Here is a 19,398-nt window from a genome sequence, read left to right on the forward strand (position 1 = left end):
CTGTGAGGAAATTGAATGCGTTCAGGCTGAAGTAAGGGCGTGGGAAGAACGTGAACTACTGAATCCTGAAACTGTTTGTAAACTTAACTCAGGAGTGGACAAATCAGGAAGCGAGTCTGTGTTTAAGTGCGTTAATGGAGACTGAGAAAAACTGGTCTCTTCTCTAATGTGGCTCACTGTGATAGTGATTATGGCTACTACAACATTTTGTGAACATTTTGGGTGTGGGATCTAGCGTTAGATTTTCCAGCTTCACCACCTGATTGGCATCTTTTGCTCAAGGGTCCTGCAGTGGCAGCTTAACATCCGAGCTCCCACCTTCTGCATGCACGCTGGCTGAAAATTTCTTTGTGGAAGTTGATCGGAAATATTTGATTCATCAACCAACAAAACGTCTATGCATAAAAAAAAAAAACTCATCCAGTTTGGCTCGGAAAACTGATTTGTCCCCTCCTGTCTTCAATTAGTTTTTTTCCCATCAATCAGCAATAATGCATTTTTCCCCATGTGTGTATATGTATGTGTATGTGTGTATGTATGTGTATATATGTATGTATATATAATATATAAACACACACACACATTAGTGTATATGTAGTAGGATGTAAGCATCACTGGAGTATTGAGTTCTTGAGACTGTGGATGTTCTGTAGCTTCAGTCCCAACACCACTTACTGTTCATGTGCACAGGTTACTTAATTACAACCACTTTCACTTTATCATTATTAGATAGATGGATTGAACATCATGTTCGTGTTTTTCTACACTGTCTTTAAATGGCTGTTTCAACAGCCGCAGTTCTGCGCTGCATCGTTTGACACACCTATTCGGTGTCCGATGTTCTCGAACCGTTGCCGGTATCGCCAGAGTTCATTCGGAAGCGAGACCCAGGCCATGCTGTGCAGAACGCGGGGTATTTACGCGAAACCGCTTTTACATCACGTTGCAACGAAACTGCAGTGCCTTGCACTTTTTTTTTTTGCGTTGCGGCGTCCGCCAGTTCGGTCGTTAATCCGTGGTACAAATCGGCTTTCTGAAAACGCTCGAACCGATCGCGGGCGGCGAAAAAGGCCATCGTGCGATTTCTGAACCTGAAATAAATTTCATACTTTTGATTTGTTCTCATAGTGCGCAAAATGAAGCGAACCAAAAATGGGAATAAAATGGACGTGGTGGGCGTCCGATCTTAAAACGCATTTGTTGATTAGAAATAGGGTGATTTTAGGATTGGAAAAAAAAAAGAACATAACAAACCTTCACAAATATCAGCCAAGCATGAAAAAACAACATAGTCTGTGCTAAATGACTGGGTAATTATGTAAATGTGTATAAATGATTTTCATATTCAGTTTTTTTTTTTTTTTTTTTTTTTCCGGATGCTTTTGCGTGCGTGCGTGCGTTTGTATTGTTTTGTTGTTGTTGTTGTTTGTTTTTGTTGTGGAAGAATTCGAGACTGGTTAGAATTTGTTTCCTTACATGAAACGCAGTGATGAATTAGTCTCTTTCACTCTGAAGGGCTTCAGTTACTGACCTGCTGAAGGAATTGATCAGTCATTTAAAAACTGTTCAGCTGGTTATCTATTGTTGCAAAGCAACTTCTACATTCAGCCTCCCATCAGGCACTGGGAGAAACACCGTACGTGTAAAAGCAGGGGGGAAGGGGATGGAGGGGAGGGGGGGACACCGTGTTTACCCATCAACCCAAAAAGTGTCACGTCTTAAACCCACCCAGTGAAACATCTCGTTTCCTGTGGAGAAATGTAAATGTCGATCACATTGTGTGTGTTTTCATTCAGAACATTATTCTTTTTTTTTTATTATTTGTGATCGTGATTTGTTTCAGACTCGTGTACAGTGACGCAAACTGATGTACAGAATATTTTACACTCTGTTTCTGATAGAGTGGGAGGGGCTTCCATGTGGACCAATGAGCGAGTGTTAAACAGGAAGTCATGTGAGGAAACACTTGCTCAGAGATGCTCAGGAAAGACTCCTCACTGACATACACACAGATGCAGGTGTTAGCGTTCAGCTCATAGACATAGGATATTTCGAAAATCGTTGATCATGTACGAGTCCCGATGGGAGTGTCGTTTTTTTTTTTTTCTTTATTTTTTTTGTTCATGCTGAACATGCTCACTGCTTGCAGTCATGTTTTGTTTTTCCTCCAGTGCATTTTGCTTTTCTTGCATTTATGCTTTTTTTTTATTATTATTTGTAAGTCTAACCTTGGGAAAATGTAATTGCTTTTGATGATTACTCTCAGGTTGGCTCATAAAATTGCTTAAATTAAGGTACACAAACCAACTGCAACATAAGTAAGATTTAAGGGTTTTTTTTAAATATATAAATATATATATTATACTCCATTAAGGAATGTTTAAAACTATTTCTCCAATGTGGATTTAGCTGTTAAACCTTTTTTTTTTTTTCTTTGTTAAAAATTCACTGTGTGAAATTTTGGATTGCATTTTTGTATAATACAATTTGCTTTTCTTCGTGGGGGAGGGGAGGGAAAGGGGGGTGGACTGGAAAGGCTGAATTTGATAAACCATGAAATTATTTAAAAGTGTAACTTAATGTGCAAAAAGAATTCTGTACTGGCAGGGATTGTGATTAAACCATATTGTAAACAGCTGCTTTTCGTGTCTGGGTTTTCAGCACACAGTCATTCACGCTGCAGAGATCATCCACCTCCAATAAACATGTTAATCACGTTACCACATTACACCAGTACTGTTACTACAGGAGGTTATTACACCACCAACACTCTTCTTATATAATTACTCTACCAGTAACTACATTACAAGAAATATTCACTATTAAACTAGAACACATGATCATCACTGCACCAGTACTGCAGTGACCCAATAAATCACTGTACCAGTATCCCAATAAATTACTGTACCAGTATAACTCATTACACCTGTATCCTAATAAATTACTGTACCAGTATAACTCATTACACCTATATCCCAATAAATTACTGTACCAGTACCACTCATTATACCAGTATCCCAATAAATTACTGTACCAGTACCACTCGCTATACCAGTATCCCAATAAATTACTGTACCAGTATAACTCATTACACCTGTATCCCAATAAATTACTGTACCAGTATAACTCATTACACCAGTATCCCAATAAATTACTGTACCAGTACCACTCATTATACCAGTATCCCAATAAATTACTGTACCAGTACCACTTACTATACCAGTATCCCAATAAATTACTGTACCAGTAACACTCATTGTACCAGTATCCTTATAAATTACTGTACCAGTACCACTCATTGTACCAGTATCCTTATAAATTACTGTACCAGTACCACTCACTATACCAGTCTCCCAATAAATTACTGTACCAGTACCACTCACTATACCAGTATCCCAATAAATTACTGTACCAGTACCACTCACTATACCAGTATCCCAATAAATTACTGTACCAGTACCACTCATTATACCAGTCTCCCAATAAATTACTGTACCAGTACCACTCATTATACCAGTCTCCCAATAAATTACTGTACCAGTACCACTCATTACACCAGTATCCTAATAAATTACTGTACCAGTACCACTCATTGTACCGGTATCCCAATAAATTACTGTACCAGTACCACTCATTGTACCAGTATCCTAATAAATTACTGTACCAGTACCACTCATTGTACCAGTATCCTAATAAATTACTGTACCAGTACCACTCATTGTACCAGTATCCTAATAAATTACTGTACCAGTACCACTCACTATACCAGTATCCCAATAAATTACTGTACCAGTACCACTCATTGTACCAGTATCCTAATAAATTACTGTACCAGTACCACTTACTATACCAGTATCCCAATAAATTACTGTACCAGTACCAATCATTACACCAGTCTCCCAATAAATTACTGTATCAGTACCACTCATTATACCAGTCTCCCAATAAATTACTGTACCAGTACCACTCACTATACCAGTATCCCAATAAATTACTGTACCAGTACCACTCACTATACCAGTATCCCAATAAATTACTGTACCAGTACCACTCATTGTACCAGTATCCTAATAAATTACTGTACCAGTACCACTCATTATACCAGTCTCCCAATAAATTACTGTACCAGTACGAATCATTACACCAGTATCCCAATAAATTACTGTATCAGTACCACTCATTATACCAGTCTCCCAATAAATTACTGTACCAGTACCACTCACTATACCAGTATCCCAATAAATTACTGTACCAGTACCACTCACTATACCAGTATCCCAATAAATTACTGTACCAGTACCACTCATTGTACCAGTATCCCAATAAATTACTGTACCAGTAACATTAATTATACCAGTATCCCAATAAATTACTGTACCAGTACCACTCATTATACCAGTATCCCAATAAATTACTGTACCAGTACCACTCGCTATACCAGTATCCCAATAAATTACTGTACCAGTACCACTCATTATACCAGTATCCCAATAAATTACTGTACCAGTATAACTCATTACACCTGTATCCCAATAAATTACTGTACCAGTACCACTCACTATACCAGTCTCCCAATACATTACTGTACCAGTACCACTCATTACACCAGTATCCCAATAAATTACTGTATCAGTACCACTCATTGTACCAGTATCCTAATAAATTACTGTACCAGTACCACTTACTATACCAGTATCCCAATAAATTACTGTACCAGTACCACTCATTGTACCAGTATCCTTATAAATTACTGTACCAGTACCACTCATTGTACCAGTATCCTTATAAATTACTGTACCAGTACCACTCACTATACCAGTCTCCCAATAAATTACTGTACCAGTACCACTCACTATACCAGTATCCCAATAAATTACTGTACCAGTACCACTCACTATACCAGTATCCCAATAAATTACTGTACCAGTACCACTCATTATACCAGTCTCCCAATAAATTACTGTACCAGTACCACTCATTATACCAGTCTCCCAATAAATTACTGTACCAGTACCACTCACTATACCAGTATCCCAATAAATTACTGTACCAGTACCACTCACTATACCAGTATCCCAATAAATTACTGTACCAGTACCACTCATTATACCAGTCTCCCAATAAATTACTGTACCAGTACCACTCATTACACCAGTATCCTAATAAATTACTGTACCAGTACCACTCATTGTACCAGTATCCTAATAAATTACTGTACCAGTACCACTCATTGTACCAGTATCCTAATAAATTACTGTACCAGTACCACTCATTGTACCGGTATCCCAATAAATTACTGTACCAGTACCACTCATTGTACCAGTATCCCAATAAATTACTGTACCAGTACCACTCATTGTACCAGTATCCTAATAAATTACTGTACCAGTACCACTCACTATACCAGTATCCCAATAAATTACTGTACCAGTACCACTCACTATACCAGTCTCCCAATAAATTACTGTACCAGTACCAATCATTACACCAGTATCCCAATAAATTACTGTATCAGTGTACCAGTACCACTCACTATACCAGTATCCCAATAAATTACTGTATCAGTACCACTCATTGCACCAGTATCCCACTCACTGTGATGGTAATAATATGACTATATTAAAGGCACAGTCACTACACTAATATTATTAGTGGAATAAGATTATCACTACGTTATTAACATTGCTGTAGCAGCAGATTTATTATTGGAGAATTAACATGATCATTTGTCTGATATTCTGTAAAGTTGTTTTTTGTCAACAATTTGTTCTTGGTTTTGTTTTTTTGTTGTTTTTGTAATAAACAGTGTTTTTGACTTGTTTCGGAGGGGAACTATAGATTCAGCCTCAGTTTAGAAGAAGAGCCGAATGGATCGATAGCTCAAAGGTTGCTTTGAGTAAACGCTCGGTGCCGCAGTGCTCTGTGGGACACTGACCCGTTCCCCTGGGATACATTTTACACGTTACTGCTTAGAAACGCTGCAGGAAGATCTGCTCTCTTCACAAGGACTGTAGAGTGTAACAGGTAAGGAGAAACTCACCGATAAACTTTACTCACGCAGAATCATTCAGAGTGTGAAGGACAAAATATCTGTTACTACTTTAAAATCTGCAGTCAGGGAAATGTTTTCTGTTCTCTTTTCAGGAACTGCTCTGGTCAGGTAAAAACCATGATTTTATAGGTGCCATGGCTCTGTTTTAATAATAATGCATAATTTTCCCCAAGCATTTAAAGAGGGTCCAGATTTGGTTATCAATTTACGCAGATAATTGGATTTTTTCCCTCATTCCGGAAGACTTTTGAACATGGAATGACACAACAATGTCAGTCAATGTTTGTGAAGTTCCTCAGAATTGGCCAACAGAAGCAGACAGAACGCTGGCTAACACCCAGGAGGAGTTTAATGGAGATCCTGGGTTCTGGTTGCCAGAGTTCCTCGTTAAGGAGTAAAGCTGTAAAGATGAAGCAATTCTTTATGGCGTAGTCCTGTGTGTAGTTCTGCTGTGTCTCAATGCTGTGTTGTGTTATGCAGCTCCGTGGTCTTAGAGGAACGCTACTGTTTCATTTCACTGTGTAATCTAGCAACTGGTTCTAAAGACTAGCTGGCTTGGTTAGCACGTAAAAAAACAAGTACGGTACAGTGACACTCTTAAGTCTGTTAGAAAGCCGGGGTCAAAGTGCAGGGTGAACCTTGATATTATCACCACTGGAACAGAAATAGTTAAAGGCTTGACCTTCTGATCAGTAAAACAAGCTTGAACCACTGCGTCATCACTGCCCACAGAGTGGCCTTCAGGTTTAAAGCAAGCGTTCGTCTGGTTTTAGAACCTGAACCCAAGCAAAGTAGTGACAAACCAGACCTGGAGCCAAATAACCAGAGGCTGAATCGACTTATACGATTCTAATGAACACGTCCTAACTCAAATAAGCGCTTTTTATAACTCAGAACACACAAGACATTCAGCTTTCTCTCAGATGGGCTTCAACAGGTGGGTTCACTCAAGTCAATTCAATAACTGGTAGCTTAGTGATTAAGGCAATTGGACTTACGTCAGGAGTTCAAATCCGAGCCACATCAAGCTGCCACTCCTGGGCCCCTGAGCAAGGCCCTTAACCCCATCGCTGCTCAGTTGGATGAATGAGGTAAATGTAAGTCACTCTGGATAAAGGCATCTGCCAAACGCCATAAATGTAAATAAACAGGAAATCAATGTTTCTAATAGGAAATTCCTTTAGCATCATTCCTGCTCATTTATGCATTTATCCAACGTAGCCAATCATCCAACTCCAGCTCAGGAGCCTCAGTTAATGTTAACATCATTTATCAAAAAGTGTTTGGAAAAGGGATGGAGCTCTGCACAGGTGCTGTGGCTCGAGATGTGGAGCTCATTAAATCACAAGTGCACATAATATTAAAAAAAAAATTATAAAGAAATAAAACAGTGATACTTGTGAGCAGATCTGCAGAGTGAAACCTCTTGTTGATAAGATCCCGGGTCAAAGAGATCGTATTGGTCTGAGCCGAGGGAAAGCACACAGTAACTCATATAATCGCTCTTTACCATTGTGGTGAGCAGAAAATATCTCAACATGCAAACAAAAACAAAACAAAAAACGCATACGGTATGTAGCTGCAGAAATCCAAAAGAAACCTGGTTAGATGCAGAACTGGTCTGTGCAAAAGTGTTGAAATGAAATCTTGGTTGGTTTTTTGATGGCTTTAATCACATTTAACACAGTATTGGAAACCAAATGTAGTGTCTTTTTATTGTCAGGTACTTATATCTTAGATAGGATTAGATTAGATTAGATTAGATTAAATTAGATTTGATTAAACTTTGTCATTTATTGTACAGGGCCAATGAAATGCAATTAGCATCTAACCAGACATGCAAATAGCAATGTTTATAAATGAATATAATCAATTTAATACATTAATTATATAAATGGATCTGTGGTTAAGGCTCAGTGGTTAAGGCTCTGGGTTATTGATCAGAGGAAGATCAGGGGCACAAGCCCCGGTATTGCCAAGCTGCCACTCTTGGGCCCTTGAGCTAGGCCCTTAACCCCTTTGTGCTCCAGGGGAGCTGTATCACGGCTGACCCCAGATTCACATCACACTGGGATATGCGAAGAAAAGAGTTTCACTGTGCTGTAATGTATATGTGACAAATGAAGGCTCTTGTATTCTATACAAATATACACTAAATGTCTAAATCCATCCGTCCTACTTATTAAAAATATGTATTCGACACGAGTCAACTGAAAAACTGCAGATGACTGAGAATGGATTTGGACTGAAATTAAAATCAACAGTCTACTGCAGTGGATCAGGAGCACATGTTGCATTTAATCGCCCATCACTGTAATGATTGAGTTCCTCTCAAGTCCGGTTTCTTCCTCATACCATTTCAGGGAGTTTTTCTTTGCCACAGTCACCACTGGCTCACACATTAGGACTTACATTCTTTTAGAACCGCGTTATCTGTGTAAAACCGCTTTGAGACATTAGGTGCGTTTACATGGAGCATTGTAATCGGTTTAAAAGTCCAATCCGAATGAAAATGCTCCTCCATGTAAACACCTCAGCCGGAATAAAAATGCCCGAAACCGATTGAAATTGTAATCGGTTTGAGAGGGGTGGGATAAACCTTTCTATACACCGAACAAAATATAGATTCTGCCATGTAAACAATGAAACCGGTTTCTTAGCGTCGACGTCATCACGTCAAGAGGAGAATTGGATTTCTCACGCTCTTTTCTTCTGGGGTTATAAATCCTACCCACACAAACGTGTGAATGACCGGCGACTCATGCGAAAGTTTAGTTTCCATTCCAGGTCACTAAACTCCAGCAATACAACCCGCTCCCACCAGGCCTCACTACAGACCTTCATCCACCCGCTTCTGCTTCCTGGAGGGGGAAGGGGTGATGAGATGCTCCATATAGATGCACCGCCACCAAAATAAACTCCTGCACCCGTCTTTTCCTCAGACCTTCCAGATGTTTTCATACAACACCTCGCATAATATTAGCATGCATGAGTAAAAATGGAACTCCATGTTGAGGCAAACAGGACAGGACAGGACGATTGAAAGCGTGGGCACGTGTAAACATGATATCGGATTAGATAACGTCTCGTGTAAACAGCCGACCGAATGTTTCAATCGGAATGACGAATAAAAAAAAGTGCACATGTGAACGTGACTAACGTGCACTGTTAAAAGCGATCCGCAAATAACAATGAATCGGATTGCTATAATGAAGCAGGAACGTTTATTTATTCATTTTGCAAATTCATTATTTCTAAATATTATGAAATGATAAATAAGAGAAACCATGACAAATTGGAATTTAATATCAGTTTTAATATAAGTTTGGTAAAATGCAAAATTCACTTTTGCCCCCTGGCCCTCAATTCTATTGGATTTTGTTGCCCATCATAGGTATAAGTTTGGGCAACTCTGATGTAGACACCCCAAGTTTGGAAGACAAATAGACTTGTTCCCTCACAAAGCTTGAATTTGTGTCCCAAAAATTAATCAATTAATAAATCAGGATGCAGAAATTAATCAATTAATAAATCAGGATGCAGAAATTAATAAATTAATAAATCAGGATGCAGAAATTAATAAACTAATAAATCAGGATGCAGAAATTAATAAATTAATAAATTAGGATGCAGCAATTAATAAACTAATAAATCAGGATGCAGAAATTAATCAATTAATAAATCAGGATGCAGTAGCATCATTATGCAGAATTATAAATGCATCATGTACAGTAGTTTCATCTTACATTATTGTAGTATTGTAGTATTTATCTTCAGGGACACCTTGGGTTCACCACTGCTAGCAGAATCTACTATCAGCTTAGTCTTTGTGTCTACAGTACGACTTTAATAAAGTTATTTCATGTAATTTAAATGTAATTCTTGCTTATTAATTCTCAACAAAAAAAAAATCTTCACCACCTTCCCACATCATCTTTCTCCCTAGATGAGAATGAAGTGGGTGGTTTGTGTCGGAGTTTTCTGGATCCTCTCCATCTCCACAGCTCATGCAGCCAAAGACATATGTAGCCTGAAGCCCAAAGATTTGCCCCTAGAGCCGGTGTGTATATACCGCAACCCGAACGTCCCAGACAACGAAGAAGCACCGACCGGGATCCCCGAGAAGATACCAGGGTCCACCAACCCTCGAGTGTGGGAGCTGTCCAAAGCCAATGGGCGCTTCGCCATTTCACTCTTTAAGCAGCTGACCAAAAACAAGTCTGTGGAGGCGAACATCTTCATGTCCCCGCTCAGCATCTCAACAGCCTTCGCCATGACGAAACTGGGGGCTTGCAACAGGACGCTGGAGCAGATCATGAAGGTAAGGCAGCGAGATCAACTAGTTTTTCATTCAGATCAAACTGATTATTCTGGAAACTTATTAGGAAACTGCACGCCATTTTTACCTTGAAAATGACAAGGGGTAGTTTAACTTTCACGATCATTTCTAGCACCCTCTTCTGGCTGTGAGAAAAATTACAATCACAATGAAAACACTAGCAACTCCTGTGTATCATCCAGGGCCAGTTCTAGACATATGGAAGCCTTATAGGCAAAGTTTATATTGGTGGCCGCCCCTGACCTCCTTCCCTCCAACATTCAGAATGAATAAACATTAAAAAAAGCAAATAAAAAAAAAAAATATTCATACAATTCATATCAGTACTTTCATATATATTTTATTAAATGTGCATATTAATTACATTTGAACTAAAGAACATCATCTGGAGCAGCTCCACTACTTATTATTATTATTATTCCTTGGCCATGGCCACCTCGCTGTTATTGCCGTTTTTCTTTAGTATTTAGAAAGTCAGCTCCTGATGTACAGTCCATCAGCTCAGATTCAAAGAGTCTTAACGCGTCACGCTCATTGTGAAGAAAAAAAGCGGCTGCAAATAATAAGCCTCTGTCTATTTTAATAATGCATTATAATCAAAAATACATGATGACGGCTCACACTGTTTAGCTTCTCGCTTACCCTGAGAGATGCGTTCAGCACCATCAGGTCAGGATGCAGAAATGTTGGGATTTGTTCATCACTGTACACAGTCTCCTTCATGCATTCACAGGTTGGGGACCCTATAGAAACAAGGTCATGGATTACCTTTCCTTGAAACTATAACGCAGGAGAATGTGTGGTTACATCGTCACAGGACCAAAGATGTCCATGCAAAAGTTCGTAAAATAAAAAAATAAAAAAAATCAATATGTACAAGACATGATTTATAATCCTCGTATTTACGTCCATAAATACCTGTTATGCCTTAAACCGAAGTTTTTATTCCTAAAAGCCTACTGTTTCTCCGTCTGTCAAAATAACAATAAAAAATATTAATAAACAGAAAAGAAAAGCATCACATGCCAAACTATAAAACAATAATAACAGCTTTACCTTAGTGTTTCCAAAACCAATATGTAAATGTGTATAATAAATATACAAAAATTCAATATTAAATTGCCTCTTACAGATCCACATTTTAACAGCGATATTAACTGGTACCAATTCAGGTGAGTGACAGTTCATTTAATACAGGGGGGTCAAACTCATTTGCACAGGGGGCCAAAACTCAAAGCACACTTTAGATTGCGGGCTGAACAGTATAAACATTTATTAAACACACTAAAACAATGTTTTTTGAACATAAATATGAATAAAAAGTCCAGAATAAATCAACTTTAAATAACTTAAAATATTTTACTCTCCATAAAAATATCTCCAGTCAAACACCAGATGTCTCACAGCTTCATCATGCAGCTCTTCAGAAGCTCTCCCTCAGTAAATAACCGGCTGATGTGCCTCTGATTTCTCCTCTGCTTTCACACCAGCTTCACTTTGTGATTGTTCTCTGGTGAAAAACATCTGCTGAAATATCAGATTCTTCTTTAACTCTTTTCCTTTCTGTATCTTCTGCTCTGCATTCAGGTTTTTCAGCTTCTCCTGATGTTTTGTCTCGTAGTTCCGTCTTGGGTCCAATTCCTTAATTACAGCCACATTCGCTCCACAAATACTACAACATATACTCAAAATCAACTTTTCTCTTCATTAATAACATTAATAAAAGATCTATATAAAATCATCTCGCGGGCCGGATATAATTGTCCGTCGGGCCAGATGTGGCCCGCGGGCCTTGAGTTTGACACCTCTGATTTATATCAAATGGATACAGAGACTCGTCTTATGCTGCACCATTTTGATTGGTGAACTTGTGTATAGGTTTGTTACAGTTATGAAGGTCCCGCCTCCAAGTCCGAGTCTGTTGCCTGCTCTGCCTGTAGCATCTCGAGCCCTGGTATCATTAGAGTTTGGGTTTGTGCGTTTTCTTTATGGAAAAGGAAATGAATCTCGTTGTAAATTCACAGGGATTCGATTCGATTCGATTCGATTCGATTCAATTAGATTAGACTGCACAAGTTACGGTACAAGGCAACAAAATGCAGTTTTAGCGTTTAACCAGAAGTGCGTTGGTAGCAGTATAAATATTTACATATGTACAGTTTAATGAATATGAAGAAATAATGATAAATAAATGAATATTATGATAGAATAATCTCAATATAATAAGGAGCACATGGAAAGGGGATTGTGCACGTTAATAGTGCAATGTTGGGAAATTCTCATTTGTGATTGGTCAGAATCAGGGGGCAAATCTAATGCGTGATCAAGAGTGAAAGGGAAAGTTTATAGGACTGTGGTGAGACCTGAGATGTTGTATGGATTAGAGGCAGTGGCATTGAGTAAAAGACAGGAGGTGGAGCTGGAGGTAGCAGAGCTGAAGATGTTGAGGTTTTCGTTGGGAGTGACGACGATGGACAGGATTAGAAATGAGTTTATTAGAGGGACAGTGCATGTGGGACGTTTTGGAGACAAGGTGAGGGAGGCGAGATTGAGATGGTTTGGACATGTGCAGAGGAGGGACATGGGGTATATCAGTAGGAGAATGTTGAGGATGGAGCCACCAGGAAGGAGGAAAAGAGGAAGACCAAGGAGGATTAATTGGTGATTAATAAAGAGAGACAGGAAATAATGGCAGGCTGATGAGGGAGCGATATAGTGATCTATCGCTTTGCTTTGGTTGCTCACAACTTTGTGGTAACTCCTGGTATTTCACATCATTTTATTCCTTACATAATAAAAAGTAAAAGATTGTTTTTATGAGGTTCCATCTCCACCCCTCGATGGCAGGTGTTCGAGTTCGACATGATCAAAGAGAAGACCTCAGAACAGGTTCACTTCTTCTTCGCCAAGCTGAACTGCCGCCTTTATCGTAAAACCCACAACTCCGTGGAACTGGTTTCGGCCAATCGTCTGTTCGGAGAGAAGTCGTTCGAGTTCAACGAGAACTACCAGAACATCAGTGAGATGGTCTACGGGGCCAAGCTGCTGCCGCTCAACTTCAAGGTCTTTCATCTTTTTACAAAACATCACCGACCAAACAACAACAAGAACCGTCTCGTTTTAATGAGTACCTTTTTTTTGCAGGAGAAACCTGAACTTTCACGGCAGAGGATCAACGAGTGGATTTCGGAGAAGACAAACCACAGGATTAATGACACTTTGCCTGAAGGCTCTGTGAATGGAGATACCATTCTAGTTCTGGTCAATACCATCTACTTTAAGGTAGGTGGAGATGTCTATGTTCCCCTCAATGTTTTTCAAAATGGTTCGTTCTTGTTTTCTAACAATCTTTTGCAAGAGGAAAGATTTTTCATAGAATCCTTTAGGAGGAACAAATGGATGAAGTCTGTAGGGTTTGGTCTCAATAAGACCTGAAGGTAACCCCTTGTTTTCCACCATTTTGATTATCCTGGCAGAACACAGCACCATGAAGTAGTTAAAATGAAGCTTTTACTTTGAGTTTTTTTATGAATTGATGAAGGAAATCCAATTTATCATGTCTATATGTTATTTTTTTGTGTCTTGGTTGTGGTACAAATTGAGTTGTAACTTTTTGAAGCTGAATAAAAAATGATTGAGGGACCACAGAGACGTCTAGATTCAAGTGGACCAGGTGTATTTAATGCATATTATGAGCCACACGGCAAACCTACAATCACATACAAAGTCTTCAAGAACTGAAGAAACACTAAATAACTCCATTACTTCGTAACTACCACAATAAGTAGCATCTCACCACAATCCACATGATCACACTTCTACGTTTTAACACCGTTGCGGAGATCCGGCGTGAATAGCAGAAGATGCTCGACCGCCTTCGATAACAAGTCTTCCAGTGCACATTCCTGAAGTAGCAGGAACGCTCGGAGCGCTGTATTGGCGACTGTTTGAAGGTGATGGTTTGGAAACTTAGATAAATAAAGTGCTTTCTTGTAAACAGAGCAAAGTCTGATACCACTTCATATCATCTTCACTATATTACCAAAAGTATTTGGACACCTGGTCATAATTTTGTGAATTTTGAGCATCTCATTCCACATTTAGTCCCAACTTGCTCCTATAATTCCCTCCAATCTTCTGTGAAGATGTTCCACTAGATGTTGGAGTGTGCTTATGGATGATGTTCATCAGCCACAAAGGTGTTACGAAAGGCAAGTACTGATGGGGTGAGGTGAGGAGGCCTGGAGTGCAGTCAACATTCCAATTCATCCCAAAGGTGTTCAGTTGGGATGAGATCAAAGCTTTATAGCAGGCCACTCAAGATCTTCCTCTCCAAAACATGGAAACCATTTCCAAGTCAAAGTGAATGCAGAATTTTATTATAGCACCATATAAAGTACAATTGGGTGCCTCCAGATTTGTGGTAACAGTTCGGAAAAGAACCACATATAGCAGGAAAGATCAGGTGTCCCAATACCTTTGGCAATACAGTGTATATCGTGGACAAGCTGTTTAAGATTTAGAGGGGATTATTATAGTTTGATGGCGGGCAGAAATGATCTCCTGTGGCACTCGGCTGTGCATCTTAGTGGTACGTGTGTTTCACCAGTGTTTTATGTAGTGGGTAGTATTTTGGACAGCATTCTCTTTTTAGACACTGTCATTATAGAGTCCAGCTTCTCCCAAACAACTTCGCTGGCCTTGTCTGTTGTGTCCGTTTGTGTCTGCCACTCTCAAACTGCTTCCCCAGCATGTTGATGCAGATGCTCCTCAAAACATGTAGGCATCGCTTTCTTCAACAGTTTAATACACACCTGTGATGATATGATCCTCGCTACGGCATTGAAAACACAACCACAGGACCTAAAAATCTTGCCCAAACGTTCTCTATTACTTTTCTTACTAAAGCGTTTGACGTTGTCAATTATCCAGGGCCAATGGAAAAACAAGTTTGACAGACTTAATAGCATGGAGTCCAAATTCTATGTCAGCGAGACACACAGCTGCCCGGTGCAGATGATGTACCAGGAGAACTCGTATAACTTTGGAATATTCCCAGAGGACAAAGTGAAAGTGCTCGAGATGTTCTACAATGGAGAAGGCATTTCGATGATTATTGTCTTACCGCACGGCAACACAGAGCTGACTAAGGTACTATGATTCAGTTCTTCTTTCTTTCCAAAGAAAAAAATGTTGTGACTTTTTGATTGCAAGCAGTCAAATGCGTTTTTGCATCATGTTCTACTCCCGCTTCCATAAAGGTGGAGGAAAACCTATCCCTGAAGAAACTCAGTGGCTGGTTGAATGACATGAAAAGTAAATCAGTGGCGGTGCACTTCCCACGTTTCCGCATAGAGGACAACTTTACCCTGAAGGAGAAGCTTGAGGCTATGGGCCTCCAGGATATCTTTAGTTCACAGCATGCCAGTCTACCAGGTAAAGTCTCAGTTTCACAAGTCATGCATAAGCCTTACTGTGTGATCCATACTGAGAACATATTTCACTCTGGAATCTGTTTTTCAGGCCTGGTAGCGAGCAATGAGGATGACCTTTATGTCACTGATGCCTTCCACAAAGCTTTCCTTGAAGTAAGTTCCTCCTTCAAACCAATTATGGAAGTTTACACAGGGAATGCGCAATCACTGGGTCCCATTTCTCAAGCTGCATAATGAATTGGCAGTCATGGGAAAACAGGACACCCTCTTACAATTCTGGTATTTATATATCAGGAACTAAAGAACAGAAATGTGGTCCTCACCCACTTCTACAGACATTTAGCACAACCTTCTTATTTTCACCCTGACTGACAAATCTAACTGCATTTTTGATGCTCTGAAGCAGTGGTCCCCAACCTTTTTTGCACCATGGACCGGTTTAATGTCAGACAATATTTTCATGGACCGGCCTTTAAGGTGTGGGGGATAAATACAACAAAATAAAATGATATGACCGCCATTAAAACTAAATTATTTTCTAAATATAATAATAATCCACTGTGTTGTTTTTTGTGCATTTTGCTCGCTTGGTGGGTTTCAGTTTAGCGGTAATGTATTATGTGTTAGCGGCCGGATCCCCTTTAAGAAGGTAGCGGATGGAGGTAAGACGTGTGACTGAGAAAAGCATCTTGACATGAATCAAGAGTGAGTCATAGACAGATGTGACGGAGAGAATCCAGTAATTTTCCAAAATAAAACAGAAATAATGTAAGTTATGTATTGTTTCTGTGCGGCCCGGTAACAATTGGCCCACGGACCGGTGCCGGTCCGCAGCCCGGGGGTTGGGGAAATGACATCAGCTATGACATCAAAGAAGTAACCGTTGAGGCTTATTGGTCTATGAAGGGTTATAAGGCCATTTCCAAACTATTTGAAATTCACAATTCTACAGTGAGACAGAACGAAAATTAGGGACGAAATTACATCAAGCAACAGGACATTAATCCTAAACACTATTTAATCCTAAATAAGGGGGAAAAAAATCTAATGATCGCAGTAAAACCTCACTGAACTGAAACGAGACGAGACAAACTCCTACAGATTCTTTGATTCTAAGTTATTGTTTTTAAATGTAGTTTACAATTTTTTTGAATTATTTGGTGATCTTAGTTTTCCCCAAACAGTTCCTGGAAAATATATATATATTTAAAAAAAGCCATTTCGAAATCTGTTGTGTTTTTGAAGTAATTGACTGTTATGAAGTGAACTAAAGTTATCATTTTTTTGTATATAGAAGTTATCAAATCCCACATAACTGTGATTTAGAGCCTGATAACAGGATAAGTGAAGGAAGGGTGTACTTTTTCCCCCTCATGACTACATTTACATTTATGGCATATGGCAGACACGACTTACATTTATCTATTCATACACCTGAGCAGCTATGGGAATTAAGGGCTTTGCACAGGGGCACAGAAATGGCTGCTTGATGTGGCTGGGATTTGAAATCATGACCTTGAGTTTTAAAGTCCAACCTCTTTGGAATCCAGAAATGTGGTCTTCCATCCAAATCAAGATATTTTGACAAACACTCAATACAAGGCGGCTGGCTAACATGAAGCTTGATCGAATGGCTTCAAAGCTAATCGATTCAAAGCTAAAGTAATAGCACCCTATAAACGTCAAAAAACGCCTCAGTGGAATTTTAGCAACTGAAAGAGGCTCTTCTAAATGTGACCCCCATGTTGTTGTTTTCAGCTCTCTGGGAGCTTTGTGTTTTATTGGAGTTTTGTGACCAAACGCACACTTACAGGAGGTAGAAATTTATTAGCATATGTGCGCAGTCAGAATAGGGTTGGCCAAAGAAGTTTTACAAATGATTGGTAAAGTAACTAAGTTAATTAAAAAAATATCGCTGGTGGGTACAAACCAAAATACCATCTGCAGGAGAAGGATCAAGTCCTGCATCCTGAACACTAAACATTTATACTTTGCTGCAATTATCAAAAAATCCTACCCCCTGCCCCCGACACAACCATTTACACTAGACTGCCTGTTGCAAATTATTGCATCATACCATCACCTTTATGTCCACCTACTACACTATTACTATTGCACTACTGCACTATAACGGTTCAAGACAACAGGTTGCATGAACATTTTTGCATTTAAGCACTGATCACTGCACATCAATTTTACATTTCAAAAGCTACGAAGCAAATGGTATATTGTAAAAATATATATTTTTTTCTAAACCAATTTATCAGACGCAATACTAAATCTGATTTTTTTTTTTTGAGTCACTTTAGAAAAAAGGGTATCTAACTATATTTGTTTGTCATTGGAGTCAAGCTTTCTTTAGTAAAATTAGCTTTATCTTGTACTTTTAAAACGGAATTATAGACCGAAAGACGTGGGAACCACCACATGATGAGAATGGGTTCCTTTTGGAATTCAGTTTCTCTCAAGGTTTCTTCCTTATACCACCTCAGGGAAATTTTCCATTCCGCAGTCACCACTTGGCTCGCTCATTATGGACAAACTTACACTCCCAAGGAGAAAACTTATAGGCACTAAACCTATACATTCTTTTACACGACATAAAACCACTAAAGCTGCATTTCATTGTCTATGCACTTGTTCTAACCAAACCGTACCTATCCTCACACCTCTGGTCATGCCTAGCAGCAAAAACCACAAGGCAGCAAAATCTCATTTCCTGCTGAAGGTTTTGTCAACTGTCAAAACTCTACATACTCGAACTCTAAAATTACTTAGTCTGGAACGAATGCCATCAATCTAATATACCTTTGTTAATACAATATGTTAAATGTCTAAATGTCCCAAGCAGAAGCCCTACATAACATTCAAGCAGCAAAAGATCATTTTAAAACCATATAAAATAATAATATTTGACTTTCCTCCAGGTCAATGAGGAGGGCAGCGAGGCGGCAGCAGCTACTGGTATCGTGTTCCACGGCCGCTCCATCAACCTGAACCGCGAGGTGTTCGTTGCCGATCGGCCTTTCCTGCTCTTTATCCGAGAAACCACCATCAACACTCTGATCTTCGCCGGCCGTGTTGCAGATCCCTGCTCGAGCAGCTAAGGAGATCCGGATTCACTCATTACTCATGATGAGTGAGGAGTTGATTATGATGAAGGTCTCGATGGAGGTCTTAATATTGTCATCAGGTGTTATAATGGTGTGGCATTTCATTATTCATTACAAATAAAAACCAATCTCACAAACCGTTGATTATGATTATACTGATTATACTGTAACCTATAAAACTGAGTGCTTTCTGGGACAGCGTGATGAAGTGCTTGACCAACTTACACAAGAGTCTACAGTAGAGATGAGCATCGCCATAACTCGAGGCTGATGCAATTCGCATCTCGATGCATAACCAACTAAACAATACACTAAAGAAACATATGAAGCAGCTACTGATGCGCTACGATTCACCCACGTTACGATGCAGTGCGATCCAATTTCGATTTGATTCAACACAATGTGATTCGCTGCGATGGAAAAATTACTATGCTAAGCAGTATTCAATATGGTACAGAT

General features: G+C 39.2%; 1 protein-coding gene across 1 annotated transcript; it reads left to right on the top strand.

Moving 5' to 3' along the window:
* Positions 1 to 5,880: 5,880 nt before the first annotated feature.
* Positions 5,881 to 19,076, top strand: serpinc1 (serpin peptidase inhibitor, clade C (antithrombin), member 1). The gene is made up of 8 exons (XM_046856872.1): positions 5,881 to 6,024; positions 9,999 to 10,373; positions 13,239 to 13,454; positions 13,536 to 13,673; positions 15,324 to 15,542; positions 15,653 to 15,827; positions 15,915 to 15,979; positions 18,754 to 19,076. Exons 2-8 carry the CDS (start codon positions 9,999 to 10,001, stop codon positions 18,931 to 18,933), a joined length of 1,368 nt encoding a protein of 455 aa, XP_046712828.1. The 5' UTR covers positions 5,881 to 6,024; the 3' UTR covers positions 18,934 to 19,076.
* Positions 19,077 to 19,398: the final 322 nt, after the last annotated feature.

Source organism: Silurus meridionalis, chromosome 9 (assembly GCF_014805685.1).
Source record: "Silurus meridionalis isolate SWU-2019-XX chromosome 9, ASM1480568v1, whole genome shotgun sequence".
Taxonomy (NCBI): Eukaryota; Metazoa; Chordata; class Actinopteri; order Siluriformes; family Siluridae; genus Silurus; species Silurus meridionalis.

Bases quoted from the DNA above. Each gene is read 5' to 3' on its own strand.
- serpinc1 (XM_046856872.1), top strand. From the start codon at position 9,999: ATGAGAATGAAGTGGGTGGTTTGTGTCGGAGTTTTCTGGATCCTCTCC. The intron at 15,543-15,652 runs GTACTATGATTC...GCTTCCATAAAG, and splicing joins GCAACACAGAGCTGACTAAG to GTGGAGGAAAACCTATCCCT. The intron at 15,828-15,914 runs GTAAAGTCTCAG...TCTGTTTTTCAG, and splicing joins ACAGCATGCCAGTCTACCAG to GCCTGGTAGCGAGCAATGAG.